Consider the following 22,824-nt stretch of genomic DNA (forward strand, 5'->3'; position numbering starts at 1 on the left):
TCTTGCCTGGAGAATCCCATGGGCAGAGGATCCTGGAGGGCTTCCCAGGTGGCGCGGTAAAGCACCCACCTGCCAATGCAGGAGACCTAAGAGACACGGGTTCAATTTCTGGGTCAGGAAGATCCCCTGGAGAAAGAAATCGCAACCCACTCCAGTATTCTTGCCTGGAGAATCCCATGGACAGAGGAGCCTGGTGGGCTACAGTCCATGGGGTCACAAAGAGTCAGACATGACTGAAAGCAATTTAAGCACTAGTACTAGCAGTATCACCTATGAAGCATCCTTGCCAATATCAGTTCAGTTCAGTTAGTTGAACCTAAATCTAGTTAAGTCTTTACAGCTAACTCCCATTTATAGGAAATATAGGAAAAGGAAAATCAAGTTAAATAATACCAAAAGGAAGTAATCAGACAAATCTAGAACATGGAACATTGCCAATAACAAACAAGCCAGTCTAATCAGTCAATGGCAAGAGAGCAAAAAAGAGAGGGAGGAAGAATATATGCAGAGACACAACAATAGAATGCATGAACCTTGTTTAGATCCTAATTGGAACAGCTCAACTGTAAAAAGTCACGTTTAAGCAACTGGTGAAATCTGAATATAGACTGGGTATTAGATAATACTAAGGAATTATTGTTATTTTTACAATATGCTGTCTCTTCCCATTGTAGCTGTAATCTTGACAACAGAGACCATACATAAAATAGGTATTCAGAATGTGTTATTGATAGTGATGTTGACTCTTGATACTTACAATTTAGGCAGAAGGTCAAAAGCACTGGAAAATCACTATCCCTTTATGGAATTACTGAAGTTTTGAGTTGTAAATGACAAAAGTAATTATCTAGTCAAAATAAATTTGAGAGGAAAACGACACAAAGCTAGAGAGATCATGGTAGAGCCGGTCTATGACATGGGCTCCTATGCCATGACGTTCATGTTATACCTCTTTCAGTGCAGCTTATAGGGAGGTTCTCACAGCTTCCAGTCCTGTACAGTTCACAGCTCAACTCTTTGTCCTTCCCCTACTTGACTTTATATTCTTGTTCTTCCTCCTAGCTCCATCTCCAGGTGTTTTAATTTAGATTCATTTGACAAATTTCACTTTCCTGGGAAAACTGCCAAAAGTAATGCTAACAAAGAAGAAGAATGAGTGGAGGAAAAACATTTTGGTTAAAACCAAAGGAAAATTAACAGTAATAACAACAGCTGGTGTTTCAAGCTTTTTTCCAGATTTATGTACCTAATCCATCTACTGGCTTTCATGTATACATTTTTTCCCAAGTCTGTCAATGAATAACACAGTACCTTTCTATCAATCATATACACCTCAAAGGAAAAAAGGTGTGAAGCAATAGTACATAAAGAATCAATGCTGTTGAAATACCCTCTCTCCTCCCCTTCCTTTTTTCCATCCTTCATCTTTTATTTTCAAAAATCATAGCTAACATGAAGGACAGAAATAAAAATATTATTAGATTTATTCTTTCAGCACTTCTATGGTTTTTAAATTGTGCATATATATTAGTTTAAAAAATATTACCTTTTAGAAAACTGAATTATAATTCTCCAGTACTGTGCTTACCAATATATGGAAAATTGAGAACTCAGTCAATACTCTTCTGGATTTATAAGGTAAGCCCAACAACCTTCATATCTGTGTAAGCAGATAGCTTAATATAGGCAGTAAGGTGTGTTATATGAAATACTCCAAAGAGGGATAATTATACAAGTATAAATGGACAGATATATGGGATTTAGTAAGTCTAAACCAGAGGAATATGTGTTTCTTGGACCTATTACATCAAAATAAGGGTTATCTTCTACTAAGTTCTTTTACTACATAATATACTACATATACATGTCACTAAACCTTCAGGGGAGGTAGACAGTCCATATTTTACACAGAGGAAGAGAAAGAATTTGAATTTGATAATGAAACTATCTGATTTCAAGTTTGCCATTCCCTCTTCCAGGAGGTCTTCCCAACCCAGAGATCTCCTGCATCACAGGCTGATTTTTTTTTTACCATCTGAGCCACCGGGGAAGCCCATAAAGTAAAATGTATACATTCAATAATTTAGGAGGGAAATACTTATGCTCTTTTGTTCTATCTAATAGCAGCTCATGTTTACCACGTTCCATGATCAAGGCTGACATTCAGTTATCATGCTCCGGTATGGCATAAGGGCTGAAAGCTATTCTGATTAGTTAGGTATTCGTTCTGTTTTGATTGATGCCTATGCCATGCTGATCATTAAATATTTTGAATATCAACAGCTGTCCAAGACACAGAACTCTGAGTTTTCAACCAAATACTTAAGAGACTTGAAATTATCCAAAACTGCTTTGAATGCCGTTTTCCATGCCTACAGGTATCCCAGGTCTATCTATTTGCAAAATTTGACTATTCTTTCTCTAAATAAGAACATGCTGAAACTCTCATTTTATAGTAGAAGCTTAACACTGCCATTTATACACACCAGAGCCTGGAGCACATCTTTGAGTCAGTAGTACAAAATTACTATATTTGAGGTTTTCACTAGTGAAAACCTTGAATTGACATCCTGCCTTTAAAGTCAGGCTTATAGCATTTAATATTTGGGAAATCACCTAACAGACAGGATACTACTACAGCTTCCTCAGTTCTTGCTGTTAAATTAGATCACCAGAATGGAGTATATTTAGATATTAATTTATGCCCTTAGTAATACCTAAACTGAGATTTATACAGACTTATGCTCTTAGATTTTTATCCAGTCAATATATGAGAGGGATAAATTAGGAGTTTGACACTAGCATATATCCACTATTATATATAAAATAAATAATCAATAAGAACCTACTATGTAGCATAGGGAATTATACTCAATATTATATAATAACCTATATGGGAAAAGAATCTGAAAAAGAATAGATACATGTATAAGTGAATCACTTTGCTGTATACCTGAAACTAACACAATGATGTAAATCAACTATACATCAATAGAAAATAAAAATTAAATTAAAACATTTTTAAAGGAAAAAATAGGAAATTTTTCTAAAGGATTCAATATACAAAATGACCATATTAAAAAAAAAGAAAGCAAAGGTATAAATATTTCAAGGACAAATATAAACATCATCATAATAAAAGAAGCATGATTTATTTCTGAGACCTTCACACTCCAGATTTATTATACCAAAATCAGTTTGCCCAACCAATATACATAAAATGTTATACAGGCTCCCTCAACTGGTTAAGATGTAGAACTACCAAAAAACATGCTGCATTAAGTTGACTGTATCATCCTCTTCAGAAATTTCTGTAACCCCAGCTTGAGATCGAAGAACAGACATGATGTCATTAGATAATTGGTCAAAGCCATTCTGTAAACATATATTTGCTACTTCTTGCCACTTTTCTAGAGAGCAAAATGGATCAGTTATCATAAGATGTTCAACTGCATCTGAGGAAATAAAATCCAATATTATAGTACAGCATTCATCTGATAATTCATACTTAACAATTCTTCAAAAATAAAGAGAGATCATTTCAACACCATTCCTGTTAGATCCAATTCCTTCAAGTGTCATATGGAGTTCCCAGTTGAGCTCATAGTAAGTACTCAAGTGTTAGTTCTTGCTCCTCCTTTTTCATTAACCTTTCTATGCCTCAATTCAATCCTCCACCATTCCTCACATTCCCTATTCTTCCACTCATCTCCTTCTTGGTAAGGTCAGCAGATGCTGAAGGTTGAGATGTAGGGAACTCAGAAAGTGAAGACTGTGGGACCAGCCTCATTCACAGTCTCTAAGGTACCACTAGGAACTAGCTAACAAATCTGATGGTCAACTTTTTATGATCCTTCACTTTCATAAATGCCCTAGTAGTGCTAACCTAAGGATTTTTAAAAATCTCTGGCAAAACCTCCATCCAGCCTCTAGACAGAGACCTTTTAATGATGAGGCTTCTATAACAAATGTTTTTCTAAAGGAAATAAAAGAAGGATTTAGTTTATTAAGGAAAACTAATGATATTATTTATTTAAAAAAGAAATTATTTTCATAATTACTTTTAAAAATTAATTACAGTCACCCTCTTTGGGACTATTTATGGAACTCATTCATCTATTACCTTCATTACTTATGATACTTAATGAATTGAGGATCTCTATTCAGGATATTGTAATCACTGTTATTTTATTCCTACCATGATTACTATTTTTCTATCAAAATATTTTAGTTGATATCTGTAATGATAATTTCTAAATTATCTTCCCAAATATGTTTTCATGTAATTTACTCTTCATTCTTTGGCCCCATGTAATAATTTAAAATCAAGGTATCTGCTCAAATTTCTATATTAAATTAGAGAAAGGAAAGAAAAAAAATTGAGATCTAATTATTCTTGATTGCACTGCAGAGTGAGGTTCAAAGTAAATGATATATGTAAATAATATTTACATATATATTTAGTTTGGGAATAAGAACCAAAGTTTGTCTAAATAACATTTAAAGTATATATAAAAATTATTAAATATATGCATGTTATATATATAAAGTTTTTAGAGTAGTCATAGCAGTTATAATTATTATGATGTTCTCCTCAAGCTTCATAAAGAATCTCTCTTCATTCTAATCCTCTCAACAAATATACACTATTGCCAACAGAGTATTATTGACATGGTAATCTTTATAAATTCCTAACATGCCAAGAAGGAACTCTGAGGAAGATAGAGTTAACTCAAACATAATAATCTTGAACCTTTCCTTAAATAACTCATTATTTCTTCTACAACAAAATTTTACTTCACTTACCTTTCCCACCTTTACTTATTTCTTGAAGTAGCTTAATCCCAACTTTTTTCATGTCTACAGAGAACAGGTGAAGTACAGCAAGACCAAAAGATAAATATGGTGGTTTCCCATTCCACTCTTTAGTGAGACACTGAATCAATTGAATGTTGGGACATAACTTTATTAACTGCATCAGGTCATCTAAAAGCAAAAATTAAAAACTGTGTCTCAACATCCTAATATGATGCTGCTGCTGCTGCTAAGTCGCTTCAGTCGTGTCCAACTCTGTGCGACCCCATAGACGGCAGCCCCCCAGGCTCCCCCGTCCCTGGGATTCTCCAGGCAAGAACACTGGAGTGGGTTGCCATTTCCTTCTCCAATGCATGAAGGTGAAAAGTGAAAGTGAAGTCACTCAGTCATGTCCAACTCTTAGTGACCCCATGGACTTCAGCCCACCAGGCTCCTCTGCCCATGAGATTTTCCAGGCAAGAGTACTGGAGTGGGGTGCCATTGCCTTCTCCGCCTAATATGATGAGGGACTAGCTAATGTTTATCTTTGTCAATCAACTCTTCATTTTCCAATCCTTCCAAAGCTCTCAATGAATTCAACATTACCATCTCCAAATCCAAAAAAAAAAAAAAAAATCCTACTCAGTATAGAAAAAACAAAGGAAAAATACCTAAACAAACAGTACAAGCAAAAATTTATCCAAAAATTGTCATGAAAAGAAATGTGGTATTAAAAAAAGACCAGGTTGACAATCAAGAAACCTGAATTTTAATCACAGCTTGATCAGTCACTTAATCTTTTGGATATCAGTTTTATTCTAGAAATCATTGGTGAGAAGGGGGTAGAGGAGCAGGATGAAAAGAATTTTTCCTTCTAAAACAGATGCACTATGAGTCAGATTTTCCTTTTGGAACAAAAGACTTTTTAGAACTACTGCTTTTGTTTTCTTTGATTTGTAAATGTAAATGGAAAGCTGACAGTCTAAATCTGAGAGAGACCATTTTCTTCTCAAACCAGAAAGTATTAACAAACTGAGTATGTGGCCTTATGGCAGAAAGTGAAAAAGAACTAAAGAGACTCTAGACGAAGGTGAAAGAGGAGAGTGGAAAAAGCTGGCTTAAAACTCAACATTCAAAAAACTAAGATCATGGCATCCATCACTTTTTGGCAAATAGATGGGAAACAATGGAAACAGTGACAGACTATTTTCTGGGGCTCCAAAATTACTGCACATGGTGACTGCAGCCATGAAATTAAAACACGCTTGCTCCTTGGAAGAAAAGTTAACGACAAACCTAGAAAGCATGTTAAAAAGCAGAGACACTACTTTGCTGACAAAGATCCACATAGTCACAGCTATAGTTTTTCCAGTAGTCATGTATGGATATGAGAGTTGGACTGTAAAGAAGGGTTAGGGTTAGGCGAAGAATTGATGCTTTTAAATTGTGGTATTGGAGAAGACTCTTAAGAGTTCCCTGGACTGCAAGAAGATCAAACCAGTCAATCCTAAATCAGTTCTGAATGTTCATTGGAAGGACTGACGCTGAAGCAAAGCTCCAATACTTTGGCCACCTGATGCAAAGAGCTGACTCATTAGACTCTGATGCTGGAGAAGACTGAAAGCAGGAGGAGAAGGGGACGACAGAGGATGAGATGGTTGGATAGCATCACCAATTGAATGGACATGAGTTTGAGCAAGCTCTAGGAGCTGGTGAAGGGCAGGGAAGCCTGATGTGCTGTAGTCCATGAGGTCGCAAAGAGTCAGACATGACTGAGTGACTGAACAACAGCAACAAATGTTCCCTAAGGCCAAGGATGATACTTTGGAAAGCTGTGGCTGTTTGTCACTAAAATGTAAAATAAGCAAAGTAGTCTTTCAAACATTGTTTCTACTTTCTAAGCTTAATTTTCCTCAGGTTATTATTATCTTATGATGCTGTGCTAAATAAATTCTGAGGATAAGTATCAAGGTTCTATTTATAAAGAAGTATTATTATTTCTTAAATTAGTACAGTACAGTTGTTCCTTGGTGTCCATGGGGAATTGGTTGCAGGACCCCTTGCAGATACCAAAATCTGAGGATACTCAAGTCTCATATAAAAAGTCTCTTATATAAAATGGCATAGTATTTGCATATAACCTACACACATCCTTCCATATACTTTAAATCATCTCTGGGTTACCTAACACAATGTAAATACTACATAAATATTTGTAAATACAATGTAAATGTTATGTAAATAATTGCTGGTGCACAGCAAACACAAGTTCCGCTTTGTGGAACTTTCTAGAATTTTTTCCCCTCAAATATTTTCAATCTAACGTTCTTTGAATCCACAGATGTGGAACCCATGAATATGGAGAGCTGATTGTGAATTTAATTATTTTCTAGTGTAATGTGTTACTAGAAGAACAGGATAATATGATAATGAGTCGATTGTATTTCTATGTACTCATGTGAGGCAAATTTTGCAAGCAAAAAAAGAAGCTTCACATTTCATTCAATAAAAATTCCAAGAGTACTTAAAACTTACATTCCATGTCTAAACCTTGACTAAAATAATTCTAAGGAAAAACAATAAAACAGAAACTGAATCTGTATAACTTATCTATTAAAAGAATTATTCATTCAACAAATATTATGTCATAACTATTCTTGCTAGATTCTGATCCGTTGCTGTGTGTATACGGGAGAATTACTTACCTCTCTGTGCCTTAGCCTCTCTGTGAACACATAGTTATTTTTCATTTATAAAATAGGGTTAATAACAAAACCTAGTTCATAGAGTTAACATAGGGCTTACGTGAGACAGGGATGTAAAAAGGTGGACTAAGCTATTATTATACTAACTGTATCAGGCATGCTGTTACATAATGCATGAAAAAAACTAATAATTTTAAAAACCAGATTCTAAGTAAAAGTTAATTTTTTCCTCAAAAATGATTAGATTCAACAACCATAAAAGATTTGTTTACCTGGAAAAAATGTGACCTAAAAGTGCTATATTTTGTTCCGTTTTGTGATTTCTTAGAACTGGAGTATATAGCTTGCAAAATCAGGATTGACACAGGCCTGGGGTATGGGGATTTGTCAGGACTGCCTGTACATGAAGGTTAATGCTGAACTAGACTACAGTAAGAGATCAGCTCATTCAACTCGGGTCACTCTAAGGTCCTCAATTCTCTCAGATCACTGTTCAGCTGCAACCTAGGTGTTTTAAACTTTTAAAATCAACATTATTTCACTAATTCTAATGCTTATAGTTCAGAAATTATATACAAGTTTTTTAAAATTCTTAAATAGCATGGTCCAAATATCTGAAGTTTACTAAATGTCTATGTATTGAGGAAATATATAATGTATTTGAAAGTCTGGCATCAAAGTCAATCAGTTCCAGCTTATCTGTTTTCACTAAAAATTACTAAAGAAATCTACTTACCAGTATATATAAAACAAGTTATGGGTGATCTTACAACTGAAGTTTAGAATCTGAACATATACAAATAATAGGCTTTTTCACTCACCAGAAGTAAAATCCTTGAATTGTTGTATATATTCCATGGCCCCATGAATCTGACCCTGTTTACATAGGCAAAGAAGAGCCTTCTTGTGCAAGCCACATTCACTGTAGATAATCTGAGCTAAAGCCAGACATTTGGCCTTGTTATAAGTATTCTGCTCCCCATAATCAAAAATCACATCCCCAGCCTCCTCAGAAAATGTCAGCCTAGAGCAAGCAGATCAATAGGGCACACATTAGTGAGTTCTTAATGAATGGATGAGAATGAAATATTTGAAAATTCAGCACAGTAGAACTGGATTTTTTATGGTCTGTAAGAATCCCATGTTAGGCAATTGATGAAATTAGACGTATTTAAGATTTAATCACAAGAACAAAAACAATCAACATGTCTTCCTTTGGGGGAAGTCATTTTGGTGAAATTGAGCTCAACTTTTTAAAAAATCTACAAACAAGGTTAAAACTCTCCTGAAAAGACTGGTGGGGTTTAAATTTTCAAGGTAAACAAAAATTCTCTCCTAATTGAGGCCCTCAATGTTCTTAGCTGTTATATAGATCCCAAAACCCTGTAGAATGTAAGAATTTATTAAGTGTTGGTTAAAGACAGTGACAAAGTTTTTAGCTTGAAATTAGCATCACATCTTGCAAGCACTATATAGTACTAAAAGTGAAACAGAAGGTATGACAGCAGTGTTTTTTTTTTTTTTTTTTTTTGTTATAGATTTGTAAGAAACAATGTGGAGGGGCATAAATGAACTTAACTGTGTCTATTAGGGGAGACTAAAAAAGCAGCTCTTTTGAGATGGTTCGACTAAATAGATTTCACTTTCCATCAATTTTAGTGCACCATCTTCATATACAGTTGAAGGAAATCATATGTACTACACAGTAACTCCAGGCAAGAACACTGGGGTGGGCTGTCATTTCCTTCTCCAGTGATCTTCCTGATGCAGGGATCGAACCTGGGTCTTCTGAGTTGCAGGCAGATTCTTTATCATCTAAGCCACCAGGGAAGACAGAAACTATAAGCATAAGCCAAAAAAGATTTGGATGGACAGAGAGGTCTGGCGTGCTGCGATTCATGGGGTCGCAAAGAGTCGGACATGACTGAGCGACTTAACTAAACTGAACTGAACTGAAAGAAATCACTTCTAATTACTGGCTATACTGAAATTGTGCTTTAGTTAGATTTTTATTTAATAGCTACAGAATTTTATATAATATTAATTATGTAATATTAATCACATAATATTAGTATCTGCATATATGTAATAAAATGCCAATATAATAAAATGAAATTCTGAAGCCCCTACAAACTGTCTCTTTATTGAGAATTAAGTAGATAAAGCCCTCTGTGTTTGCTGGTGGGGACAGCAGAGAGGTGGGTCTAAAATCAAAAATCAGGTTCTGAGTACAAATTAATTATGTAGTAAGCAATTCCCTGACTTCCACATTTCAATACCAAAATACGGGTTTTGGTAGGTACAGTCACAGTGTTTCCTGAGGTTGAACAAGTCATTATTTCTGTTGTTTTTGGTGACTACATTACTGAAGCAACATGAAAATATAAGTACTTTAGTATTTATTTCTCTTATTAATACTATTATTTCATTATTTTCAGTGGTCGCCCTCACAATGCTGTCCCACCTGAGAGAAGGCCAGAGTTGAGACTAAGACTGTTCTGTCTTCGCTTGTCACTTTCCAAAAGGATGATGAGATGCAAAGAGTATGATTAAAAAGAAAATTATCCAAAGGGAGGAGGAGGATCAAACCCCAAAAGAATGGAACTGGCCCTGAAGGAAAAGGAGGGGAAGAAAATTATGGATGCTAGCCCTGGGGGTAAGAGAGACACCCTGGACCAGGCTGGGAAATAAGCCTGGGAACCTCCCTCCCCTCCTCTCCCCCTAATTACCTCATCATGGCAACCCACTTCAGTATTCTTGCCTGAAAAATCCCACGGACAGAGGAGCCTGACAGACTACAGTCCAAAGGGTTCAAAGAGTCAGACATGACAGAGCAACTAACACAAAGCCCCTTCTTGGCTCTTCCAACCTCAACTTCCAACTCTAAAGAAGGCTCTTTCAAAGACTTCTGAAAGTGGACCCGAGACCAGACTAGCTCTGGGGAATACAAATAACTAATAAACAAAGTATGTTTAACTCCACAGGTAAACTAAGGTATACTTGATTATAAGCCAGACTGTGGGCTTCTCTGATAACTCTGTTGGTCAAAGAATCCACCTGCAATGCAGGAGCCCCTGGTTTGATTTCTGGGTCAGGAAGATCCCCTGGAGAGGGAGAGGCTACCGACTCCAGTGCTGTAAAATTTTCAGAAGTCAAAATAAAGGTTATCACCAAATCTATGCATGATATTCATTTATTGTTAGCTTACAGGATTGGGTTTGTAAAGTTAATATTCTAGAGTATTTTTCCTTTCTAGGGGCAACGTCTGCAATTTGGAGATATTAATACCAACAAAGCACCATTTCTTAAATTTAGGCTTTGTGGGTCAAGTGATTAGACTTTTCCTGGTAGGAATGACTAAGAGAGCCAAGTTTAGTCCATAACCCAGGTTGCTCTAGGGCTGGCTCTGTGCTGAGCTTCAGGGAAAGAACTGAAGCAGTTTTAAAGGCAGCTATGTGGTAAAGGCCAGGTCATCAGAGTGAGAGATCAGGGGACAGAGGCTAAGAATAAAAAGTGTGATTTGCCTTGAGTATTCTTTCCTATCATCTCTGGATCAAAAAAAAAAAAAAGGAAACATTCTAATATATAAAAAACAGTATTCTATCTAAATAGAGATTAAGAAAAAATGTAGATTAAATAAAGATAAAATGCAGCTTATCTTCACACATTTTTAATGATTAATTCATTAAAAATCATTGGGAATCCTTCTTTCTACATGGTATGTTTCATAAGAATGGGCATCATTTATGATGGTTTATAAATAACCTAAAGGCTTTTTCTATAAACTAGTATATTGAGTTCATACTCTTAAAAGGCTTGGCCTTACTTTCAACTTGTAGCATATTTTCAGTAGTAGTTCATCCAATCATTTTTTGGGAAAAAGGTCAGATTTTTGTTTCTATGAGTTCCTAATGGAGACTTGAAATGTATGAATAGGTATAATCCATAGTTATCCTTCTAATTTTAGTGCATAGTTTTATCACATAGTTCCATCAAAGCTTAAGAAAAAATGAAAATACTGCCAGAAGACTGAAATCTAACATTTTAAAATCAATTGTTGCAAATATGGTATGGAGTAAAGTTGTAATGATTTTTATAGTGTCTAAACTAAGGTAGATCAGTCCTGGGTGTTCTTTGGAAGGAATAATGCTAAAGCTGAAACTCTGGTACTTCGGCTACCTCATGCAAAGAGTTGACTCATTGGAAAAGACTCTGATGCTGGGAGGGATTGGGGGCAGGAGGAAAAGGGGATGACAGAGGATGAGATGGCTGGATGGCATCACTGACTCGATGGATGTGAGTCTGAGTGAACTCTGGGAGTTGGTGATGGACAGGGAGGCCTGGCGTGCTGCGATTCATGGGGTCGCAAAGAGTCAGACACGACTGAGCGACTGAACTGAACTGAAACTAAGGTATCTAAATAGAAGAAATCCCAAACGTGGAAAATCCGAACAATATTAATTAGCTTATAAGTGCTCTAGGGTTGAGTTGAGTGCTCTAGAGTTAAATCAAATTGTCCTATTTAGAATAAAGAAATTTATGCTCAGTGGTCAAGTTGACTGGGACACAGAGGGCCCAGGTATTTGGTCAAATATTATTTGGGGTGTGTCTGTGAGAATGTATTTAGAGAGTAACACTTTAATTGGCAGTCTGAGTAAAGCAGATTGCTCTCCTGAATGTGGGTGGCCCTCAACCATTCAGTTGAAGGTCTGAAGTGTACAAAAAGGATGACACCTACTCAGGTAAAAGGGAACTCTTCCTGCCTGACTACTTAGGTGGGAAATCAGTCTTCTCTTGCCTTTGGGTCTCAAGGCTGCCAGTTTTTAGACTGGAACTTAAACCACTGATGATCTCCAGATTGCCAACTGCAGATGTGGGGACTTCTCAGCCTATACAATCATGAGTCCATTTCTTATTTTATTTTTTCTGTTTCTCTGGAGAACCCTGGCTAACACACTCTCCAAGCAGGCTCCTGGGAGTGATAGTTGATCAGGGCCACTCTTTATTTCTCAGATCTATTGAGAATACAGCACTATATAATGATCATTAGTTTAAAGAGTACCATTCATGCTGAAAGATGAAGAGATAAGTTGGCATCATTTCAGTTCAGTTCAGTTGCTCAGTTGTGTTCCACTCTTTGCAACCCCATGGACTACAACACGCCAGGCTTCCCTGTCCACACCATTTCCTGGAGTTTACTCAAACTCATGTCCATTGAGTTGGTGATGCCATCCAACTGTCTCATTCTCTGTCATCCCCTTCTCCTCTTGCCTTCAATCTTTCCCAGCATCAGGGTCTTTTCAAATGGGTCAGCTCTTCACATCAGGTAGCCAAAGTATTGGAGTTTCAGCTTCAACGTCGTTCCTTCCAATGAACATTCAGGACTGATTTCCTTTAGGATGGACTGGTTGCATCTCCTTGCAGTTCAAGGGACTCTCAAGAGTCTTCTTCAACACCACAGTTCAAAAGCATCAATTCTTTGGTGCTCAGCTTTCTTTATAGTTCAACTTTCACATCCATACATGACTACTGGAAAAAACATAGCTTTGACTAGGCAGACCTTTGTGGCAAAGTAATGTCTCTGCTTTTTAATATGCTGTCTAGGTTGGTCATAACTTTCCTTCCAAGGAGTGTCTTTTAATTTCATGGCTGCAGTCACCATCTGCAGTGATTTTGGAGCCCCCAAAAATAAAGTCTGACACTGTTTCCACTGTTTCTCCATCTATTTGCCATGAAGTGATGGGACCAGATGCCATGATCTTCATTTTCTGAATGTTGAGCTTTAAGCCAACTTTTTCACTCTCCTCTTTCACTTTGATCAAGAAGCTCTTTAGTTCTTCTTCACTTTCTGCCATAAGGGTGGTGTCATCTGCATATCTGAGGTGATTGATATTTCTCCTGGTAATCTTGATTCCAGCTTGTGCTTCTTCCAGCCCAGCGTTTCTCATGATGTACTCTGCATAGAAGTTAAATAAGCAGGGTGACAATATACAGCCTTGACGTACTCCTTTCCCTATTTGGAACCAGTCTGTTGTTCCATGTCCAGTTCTTACTGTTGCTTCTTGACCTGAATACAGATTTCTCAAGAGGCAGGTCAGGTGGTCTGGTATTCCCATCTCTTTCAGAATTTTCCACAGTTTATTGTGATCCACAAAGTCAAAGGCTTTGGCATAGACAATAAAGCAGAAATAGATGCTTTTCTGGAACTCTCTTGCTTTTTCGATGATCCAATGGATATTGGGAATTTGATCTCTGGTTCCTCTGCCTTTTCTAAATCCAGCTTGAACATCTGGAAGTTCGCAGTTCACATACTGTTGAAGCCTGACTTGGAGAATTTAGAGCATTAATTTGCTAGCATGTAAGATGACTGCAATTTTGCGGTAGTTTGAACATTCTTTGGCATTGCCTTTCTTTGGGATTGGAATGAAAACTGACCTTTTCCAGTCCTGTGGCCACTGCTGAGTTTTCCAAATTTGCTGGCATATTGAGCGCACCACTTTCACAGCATCATCTTTTAGGATTTGAAATAGCTCAACTAGGATTCCATCACCTCCACTAGCTTTGTTCGTAGTGATGCTTTCTAAGCCCCACTTGACTTCACATTCCAGGATGTCTGGCTCTAGGTAAGTGTGAGTGATCATACCATCATGATTATCGTGAAGATCTTTTTTGTACAGTTCTTCTATGTATTCTTGCCACCTCTTCTTAATATCTTCTGCTTCTGTTAGGTCCATACCATTTCTGTCCTTTATTGTGCCCATCTTTGCATGAAATGTTTCCTTGGTTTCTCTAGTTTTCTTGAAGAGATCTCTAGTCTTTCCCATTCTATGTTTTCCTCTATTTCTTTGCACGGATCCCTGAGGAAGGCTTTCTAATCTCTCCTTGCTATTCTCTGGAACTCTGCATTCAAATGGGTATATCTTTCCTTTTATCCTTTGCTTTTTGCTTCTCTTCTTTTCACAGCCATTTGTAAGGCCTCCTCAGACAGCCATTTTGCTTTTTGCATTTCTGTTTCTTGGGGATGGTCTTGATCCCTGTCTCCTGTACAATGTCACAAACCTCCCTCCATAGTTCATGAGGCACTCTATCAGATCTAGTCCCTTAAATCTATTTCTCACGTCCACTTCATAATCATTAGGAATTTGATTTAAGTCATACCTGAATGGTCTAGTGGTTTTCCCTACTTTCTTCAATTTAGCTCTGAATTTAGTAATAAGGAATTCATGATCTGAGCCACAGTCAGCCTCTGGTCTTGTTTTTGCTGCCTGTATAGAGCTTCTCCATCTTTGGCTGCAAAGAATATAATCAATCTGATTTCGGTGCTGCCCATCTGGTGATGTCCATGTGTAGAGTCTTCTCTTGTGTTGTTGGAAGAGGGTGTTTGCTATGACCAGTGCATTCTCTTGGCAGAACTCTATTAGCCTTTTCTCCGCTTCATTCAGTACTCCAAGGCCAAATTTGCCCATTACTCCAAGTTTTTCTTGACTTCCTTCTTTTGCATTCCAGTCCCCTATAATGAAAAGGACATCTTTTTTGGGTATAAGTTCTAGAAGGTCTTGTAGGTCTTCATAGACCTGTTCAACTTCAGTTTTGTTCAGCATTACTGGTCGCGGCATAGACTTGGAGTCCCATGATATTGAATGGTTTGCTTGAAAATGAACAGAGATCATTCTGTCGTTTTTGAGATTGCATCCAGGTACTACATTTCAGATGTTTCTGTTGACTATGATGGCTACTCCATTTCTTCTAAGGGATTCTTGCTCACAGTGGTAGCTATAATGGTCATCTGAGTTAAATTCACCCATTCCAGTCCATTTTAGTTTGCTGATTCCTAAAACGTTGACATTCACACTTGCCATCTCCTGTTTGGCCACTTCTAATTTGCCTTGATTCATGGACCTAACATTCCAGGTTCCTATGCAATATTGTTCTTTACAGCATCAGACCTTGCTTCCATCACCAGTCACATCCACAACTGGGTGTTGTTTTTGCTTTGGCTCCATCTCTTCATTCTTTCTGGAGTCATTTCTCCACTGATCTCCAGTAGCATATTGGGCACCTACCGACCTGGGGAGTTCATCTTTCAATGTCCTATCTTTTTGCCTTTTCATACTAATTCATGGGGTTCTCAAGGCAGGAATACTGAAGTGGTTTGCCATTCCCTTCTCCAGTGGATCACACTTTAGAGTCAGAACTCTCCACCATGACATGTCCATATTGGGTGGCCCTACGTGGCATGGCTCGTAGTTTCACTGAGTTAGACAAGGCTGTGGTCCATGTGATTAGACTGGTTTTCAGTGATTATGGTTTTCATTCTGTCTGCCCTCTGATGGAGAAGGATAAGAAGCTTACCAAAGCTTCTTGATGGGAGAGACTGACTGAGGGGGATACTGGGTCTTGTTCCAATGGGTGGGGCCATGCTCAGCAAATCTTTAATCTAATTTTCCTGATGGGTGAAGCTGTGTTCCCTCCTTGCTATTTACCTGGGGCATCACCCAGACACCATCTTAACCTTCCAGGAAGAAAGTTCGGGTTTTTTTCCTTCTCCTTTCTGCTTATCTTAGGTAACCCCACCCTTGCATGAGCCCTTAGTTACAAGCTGCGGAAGTAGTATCAGTACCCATAAGACCGTGGGAATTGACATGGGGTCTGGGCCACTTATTCATGAAGCTTACTTGTGTGCTCTGGGCCTGACTGAGCATGATCTTGGTCATACTTGATTTTGGATGGAATCCCTCAGAAGAAATGGAGTAGCCATCATATCAACAATAGAGTCTGAAATGCAGTACTTGGATGCAATCTCAAAAACGACAGAATGATCTCTGTTCATTTCCAAGGCAAACCATTCAATATCATGGTAATCCAAGTCTATGCCCCAACCAGTAACGCTGAAGAAACTGAAGATGAACGGTTTTATGAAGACCTACAAGACCTTTTAGAACTAACACCCCAAAAAGATGTCCTTTCATTATAGGGGACTGGAATGCAAAAGTAGGAAGTTAAGAAACACCTGGAGTAACAGGCAAATTTGGCCTTGGAATGCGGAATGAAGCAGAGCAAAGACTAATAGAGTTTTGCCAAGAAAATGCACTGGTCATAGCAAACACCCTCTTCCAACAACACAAGAGAAGACTCTACACAAGGACATCACCAGATGGTCAACACCGAAATCAGATTGATTATATTCTTTGCAGCCAAAGATGGAGAAGCTCTATACAGTCAACAAAAACAAGACCAGGAGCTGACTGTGCCTCAGATCATGAATTCCTTATTGCCAAATTCAGACTTAAATTGAAGAAGTAGGGAAAACCGCTAGACCATTCAGGTATGACCTAAATCAAATCCCTTATGATTATACAGTGGAAGTGAGAAATAGATTTAAGGGCCTAGATCTGATAGATAGAGTGCCTGATGAACTATGGAATGAGGTTCGTGACATTTTACAGGAGATAGGGATCAAGACCATCCCCATGGAAAAGAAGTGCAAAAAACCAAAATGGCTGTCTGGGGAGGGCTTACAAATAGCTGTGAAAAGAAGAGAGGCGAAAAGCAAAGGAGAAAAGGAAAGATATAAACATCTGAATGCAGAGTTCCAAAGAACAGCAAGAAGAGATAAGAAAGCCTTCTTCAGCAATCAGTGCAAAGAAATAGAGGAAAACATAGAATGGGAAAGACTAGAGATCTCTTCAAGAAAATTAGAGATACCAAGGGAACATTTCATGCAAAGATGGGCTCGATAAAGGACAGAAATGGTATGGACCTAACAGAAGCAGAAGATATTAAGACGAGGTGGCAAGAATACACGGAAGAACTGTACAAAAAAGATCTTCACAACCCAGATAATCATGATGATGTGATCATTAATCTAGAGCCAGACATCCTGGAATGTGAAGTCAAGTGGGCCTTAGAAAGCATCACTACGAACAAAGCTAGTGGAGGTGATGGAATTCCAGTTGAGCTGTTTCAAATCCTGAAGGATGATGCTGTGAAAGTGCTGCACTCAATATGCCAGCAAATTTGGAAACCTCAGCAGTGGCCACAGGACTGGAAAAGGTCAGTTTTCATTCCAATCCCAAAGAAAGGCAATGCAAAAGAATGCTCAAACTACCGCACAATTGCACTCATCTCACATGCTAGTAAAGTAATGCTCAAAATTCTCCAAGCCAGGCTTCAGCAATATGTGAACCGTGAACTCCCTGATGTTCAAGCTGGTTTTAGAAAAGGCAGAGGAACCAGAGATCAAATTGCCAACATCTGCTGGATCATGGAAAAAACAAGAGAGTTCCAGAAAAACATCTATTTCTGCTTTATTGACTATGCCAAAGCCTTTGACTGTGTGGATCACAATAAACTGTGGAAAATTCTGAAAGAGATGGGAATACCAGACCACCTAACTTGCCTCTTGAGAAATCTGTATGCAGGTCAGGAAGCAACAGTTAGAACTGGACATGGAACAACAGACTGGTTCCAAATAGGGAAAGGAATACATCAAGGCTGTATATTGTCACCCTGCTTATTTAACTTATATGCAGAGTACATCATCGGAAACACTGGACTGGAAGAAACACAAGCTGGAATCAAGATTGCCGGGAGAAATATCAATCACCTCAGATATGCAGATGACACCACCCTTATGGCAGAAAGTGAAGAGGAGAGTGAAAAAGTTGGCTTAAAGCTCAACATTCAGAAAACGAAGATCATGGCATCTGGTCCCATCACTTCATGGGAAATAGATGGGGAAACAGTAGAAACAGTGTCAAGACTTTATTTTTTGGGGCTCGAAAATCACTGCAGATGGTGATTGCAGCCATGAAATTAAAAGACGCTTACTCCTTGGAAGAAAAGTTATAACCAACCTAGATAGTATATTCAAAAGCAGAGACATTACTTTGCCGACTAAGGTCCGTCTAGTCAAGGCTGTGGTTTTTCCTGTGGTCATGTATGGATGTGAGAGTTGGACTGTGAAGGCTGAGCACCAAAGAATTGATGCTTTTGAACTGTGGTGTTGGAGAAGACTTTTGAGAGTCCCTTGGACTGCAAGGAGATCCAACCAGTCCATTCTGAAGGAGATCAACCCTGGGATTTCTTTGGAAGGAATGATGCTAAGGCTGAAGCTCCAGTACTTTGGCCACCTCATGTGAAGAGTTGACTCATTGGAAAAGACTCTGATGCTGGGAGGGATTGGGGGCAGGAGGAGAAGGGGACAACCCAGGATGAGATGGTTGGATGGCATCATGGACTCGATGGACGTGAGTCTGAGTGAACTCCGGGAGATGGTGATGGACAGAGAGCCCTGGAGTGCTGCGATTCATGGGGTTGCAAAGTGTCAGACACGACTGAGTGACTGAACTGAACTGAACTTCTCAGCCCATCTGACCTTATGACTTGGTGAGTCTGTCAGAATACAGATAGATTCATGATGAGCATTTCTAGTTAAACAGTCTTTGATACTCCATGGATAAATACTCTATCTTTAGCACAACCAAATAGCTGTTTTTCAAATGTTATACATTTGTTATACAAATGTTGTCTGTTACAAGTGACAGATGATCTACTATTATATCTCTGGGTAGTCCCATGCCAATTGAACACAGTTAGTTGGTAAATCAAGAACCATGGTTTCTAAACGAGAAAACAATTTGAAAAAGAATAGATTCATCTATATGTATAGCTGAATCACTTTGCTGTACACCTGAAACTAACACAACATTGTTAATCAGTTATACTCCAACATAAAATAATTTAAAAAGAAACCCATGGTTTGATAAAGGCATGGTAACCACAGTCATTCTACCAGACAAGCCATCAAGATCAAAAGAAATATAAGAAGACTCTAAAATGGGTGTTAGAGAAGAAAAATAATCAGTATCAATTAATATGGATGAATCTCAAAGTAATTATAAGTGAAAGAAGCCAGACCAAGGTAAAAAAAGAATATACAATGTGTGCTTCATATATATATATATATATATATATATATATATATATATAAAATTTTAGGAAACGAAAATGAAACTAGGATAATATAAAGTAGATCAGTGGTTATCTAGAGATGGGGAGGAGGGTAGAAGGTGGTAGAAGGAAAGAAGAGGCATTACAAAGGGACATAAGGAAACATTTGAGAGTCATGGATATATTTAGCATCTTGATTGTGCTGATAATTTCAAGGATGCATACATATGACAAAACAGGATTTCTCTGGTGGCTTAGCAGTAAAGAATCTGCCTGCAATGCAGGAGACTCAGGTTTGATCCCTACGTTGGGAAGATCCCCTAGAGAAGAAAATGGCAACTCACTCTAGTATTCTTGCCTGGGAAATCCCATGGACGGAGGAGCCTGGTGGGCTACAGTCCATGAGATCACAAAGTCAGACACGATGGAGCAACTAAACAACAACAACAATATATATGTCAATACTTGTCAAATTACACACCTAAATATGTGCAGCCTACTGCGTATCAATTATATCTCCATAATGCTGTTTTAAACAACTCATCCAATTGTACACTTTAAATACATATAGGTTATTATATATAAACTATATCTCAATAAAGCTGTAAAAAAGCAAATTACAGCTCTAGGACTTGGTAACAAGGGCTATAATTCATCCTGCTCACCCTCCTCTTATAAGTTTCCCTGAGAATTATGACCACAGAATCCTAGAGGAGCTGTGCCTGGATGGAGTGAACTTAATGTGAAAAGCAGAGAGATCTGTATTATGCAAATGATTGACTAAGGCAGATGCTGTTTTGGTGTCCTGCCCAAATCCTCCTTATTGAGTCAGCATACCCTTCCCCAGCTGCTCTAGGTATTGGCTCCCAGTGGCTCACAGGTGCTTGCCTTCCATAACGGATTACCCTGGGCTAGTGGGAGCCACCATGCCCAGAAAGTTATGTATTCCTACCCTATCCAGGCAGCCCACAGCCCTTGACTAACTGATGGAGAAGCATGGAAGCCTGGCCCCTTCCGTCAAGTGGGAACAGCTCTGTGATGTGCTTTATGCTTCAGAGGCATCCCTCTGTAAATAAGGTCAATACTTACCTGAGGTCACATCCTTGCCTGGCTCTTTCCATTTCCCTATTCTGCTTCACTCAGTCCCTTACAGGTTTTTCTTGAGAAGCCATCCTTCATGAACACCCGAATTCCCGTCTTAAGCCTTGGTTCCGGGGAACCCAATCCAAGGCAACCCTGGTACAAGTCTGCCAATTTGTGCCAAGACTCAACTCCAAGAAGCCACCTCCTGCCTGTGCTTGCTGGTTTGTATGTTCTTTTAAATGTTACCTTGGTTCACGTCCCTCCTGCTTTTAAGTTTTCTCCTGGGCTTATCCTTTACATGTATCCATAGCCTGTCTGAAATAAAGTTATCCCTCTGAGCAGGATGATACTGATCAACTCTTTTCTATCCTTACTGATCAACTTCCATGCCCCAATAACTGGTCACAAATCATCTTGTCAATTGCCTTGAGGCAACTCCTGACCTGAGCTCATTGTGACTAGGCCTTATTACTTCATCCATGAATGCTTAGTAAATAATTTTGGATAAATTGCAATAGAGATCTGAAATAAATGCTCAAATAATGTACTGACAAGAAAACCATTAAACATTTGAGAACTTTTTATGTTTTATCAAGCAAATGCTTGATAAATGCTTTACCAAGCAAATTTCAAAATTAAGTTAAAAGCATAACTTTGCTTACCTTTCTTGGGTGACCCAGTTGATAACTAAATCTAAACGTTTTTCAGACAATCCACACTTGATTCCTTCCAGAGTTAGCACTGCATCAACAGGATGTCTAAAAGCATGACTTATGCTAAAGACAGCCTCAAAAAATAAGAGTAATGGGGAAGGTTTTCCTCTAATTTTTCCAATAGCTACAAAGAGAAGAAAAGGTTTTCAGTCAAATAGTTTTAAGTAATAATTTACTTTTTCTTACTTCACATTCTTATTTTCATCTCATATCATTTTCTAAAAATTTAATCCAAAGTTATATATTAACATTTGTAATTTTTAACTAATGCTTGTGGATTAAACTTTCTATTTTGGATAATGGACAGGGAAGTCAGTTGTGCTGCAGTCCATGGGGTTTCAAAGAGTTGGATATGACTTAGCAACTGAACAACAACAATGACTAAATAGCATATGCTATATGAAAACCAAGGCAGAGATTAGAGAGATGGGTCTACAAGTCAAGGAATGCCAAAGATTGCTGACCTAAAAGTTATGAGAGAAGCATGGAATGGAAATCTATTCAGAGCCTCCAGAAGGAGGTGAAAGATGGGAATTCCCTGGTGGTCCAGTGGTTAGGTCTTAGAGCTTTCACTGCTGTGGGCCCAGGTTCAATCCCTGGTCAGAGAACTAGGATCTCACTTTATGTCTTACTCAATATTTTGTGATTCTACGAAACATTCAGTAAGTTATCACCAATCTAGTTTTGGTGAATTTCTTAGAGTAAGATCCACATACCTAGTAAATGAATAAAAATTGGCTGTTTTTCAATTTCACTGGTAATTATACTATTTAAGCATTAATTGCAAGCACTGATTTTTACTGAAACTTGCAATCCATAATTTGAGTAGACCAAGACAAAGGGAGAAGAGAAAGAAACTCAGGACTATACCAATATCACTTAAAAATTTTTATCACTTTTAACTTATACTAAGTTGAAAGCACATCCAAAGAAAGAGTTCCTGGTTACTTGCAAGATGTCTCAAAATTTCTGAGTAAAAATCGAACATTTCAATGTTAAAAAAAAAAAAAAAAACACAAAAGAAACAGAACACTATAACCTATAAAACACTGCTAATTTTTTTTTTAAAACCCTAAAAACAAAAATGGAGAGATAGACCACGTTTATGGGTTCACTGGGTCACAAGATTCAGTGTTGCTCACTCTCTATCCTCCCCATGTTGCATTACAGACTCAATGCAACTCCTAGTAGATCTTTTTTTTTTCTAAGAAATTTACAAGCTGACTTCAAAAATTTAAACAGAAATATAAAAGACCTAAAATAGCCAAACCAAATTTGATAAAGAAGAACAGAGTTTGAAGACTAACACAATCTAATTTCAAGACTTACTATAAAGTTACATTAATCAAGACAGTGTAGTACAAGCTTCAAGATAAACAGATCAATGAACAGAATAGACAATCAGTTGATTGTCACAAAGGTACAAAGGTAAATGAGTAGAGAAAGTCTTTTTAAATAAATTATCCTGGAATAACTAGATAGCTATCAGCAAAAATAAACTTTGAAAAAAAAACACCTTAACCCATACCTCACATCATATATAAAAATTAACCCAAACTGGATCACAGACCTAACTG

General features: G+C 37.8%; 1 protein-coding gene across 3 annotated transcripts in view; it reads right to left on the minus strand.

The window, feature by feature from the left end:
* Positions 1 to 3,127: 3,127 nt before the first annotated feature.
* CLHC1 (clathrin heavy chain linker domain containing 1) overlaps positions 3,128 to 22,824 on the minus strand; it is a 36,720-nt gene continuing 17,023 nt past the window's right edge. The window contains exons 9-12 of one of the 3 annotated variants that reach the window (XM_040224850.1): positions 21,197 to 21,371; positions 8,321 to 8,523; positions 4,807 to 4,986; positions 3,128 to 3,410 (exon numbers count right to left, since the gene is read on the minus strand). In XM_040224850.1, coding sequence (XP_040080784.1) covers positions 3,259 to 3,410; positions 4,807 to 4,986; positions 8,321 to 8,523; positions 21,197 to 21,371 — 710 coding nt within the window. In that variant the 3' untranslated portion in view covers positions 3,128 to 3,258. Of the gene's footprint in view, positions 3,456 to 4,806; positions 4,987 to 8,320; positions 8,524 to 21,196; positions 21,372 to 22,824 lie in introns of all 3 variants that reach the window. The other 2 variants (XM_040224849.1, XM_040224851.1) reach the window with 2 other exon arrangements.

This window comes from Oryx dammah, unplaced genomic scaffold (assembly GCF_014754425.2).
Source record: "Oryx dammah isolate SB20612 unplaced genomic scaffold, SCBI_Odam_1.1 HiC_scaffold_25, whole genome shotgun sequence".
NCBI lineage: Eukaryota > Metazoa > Chordata > Mammalia > Artiodactyla > Bovidae > Oryx > Oryx dammah.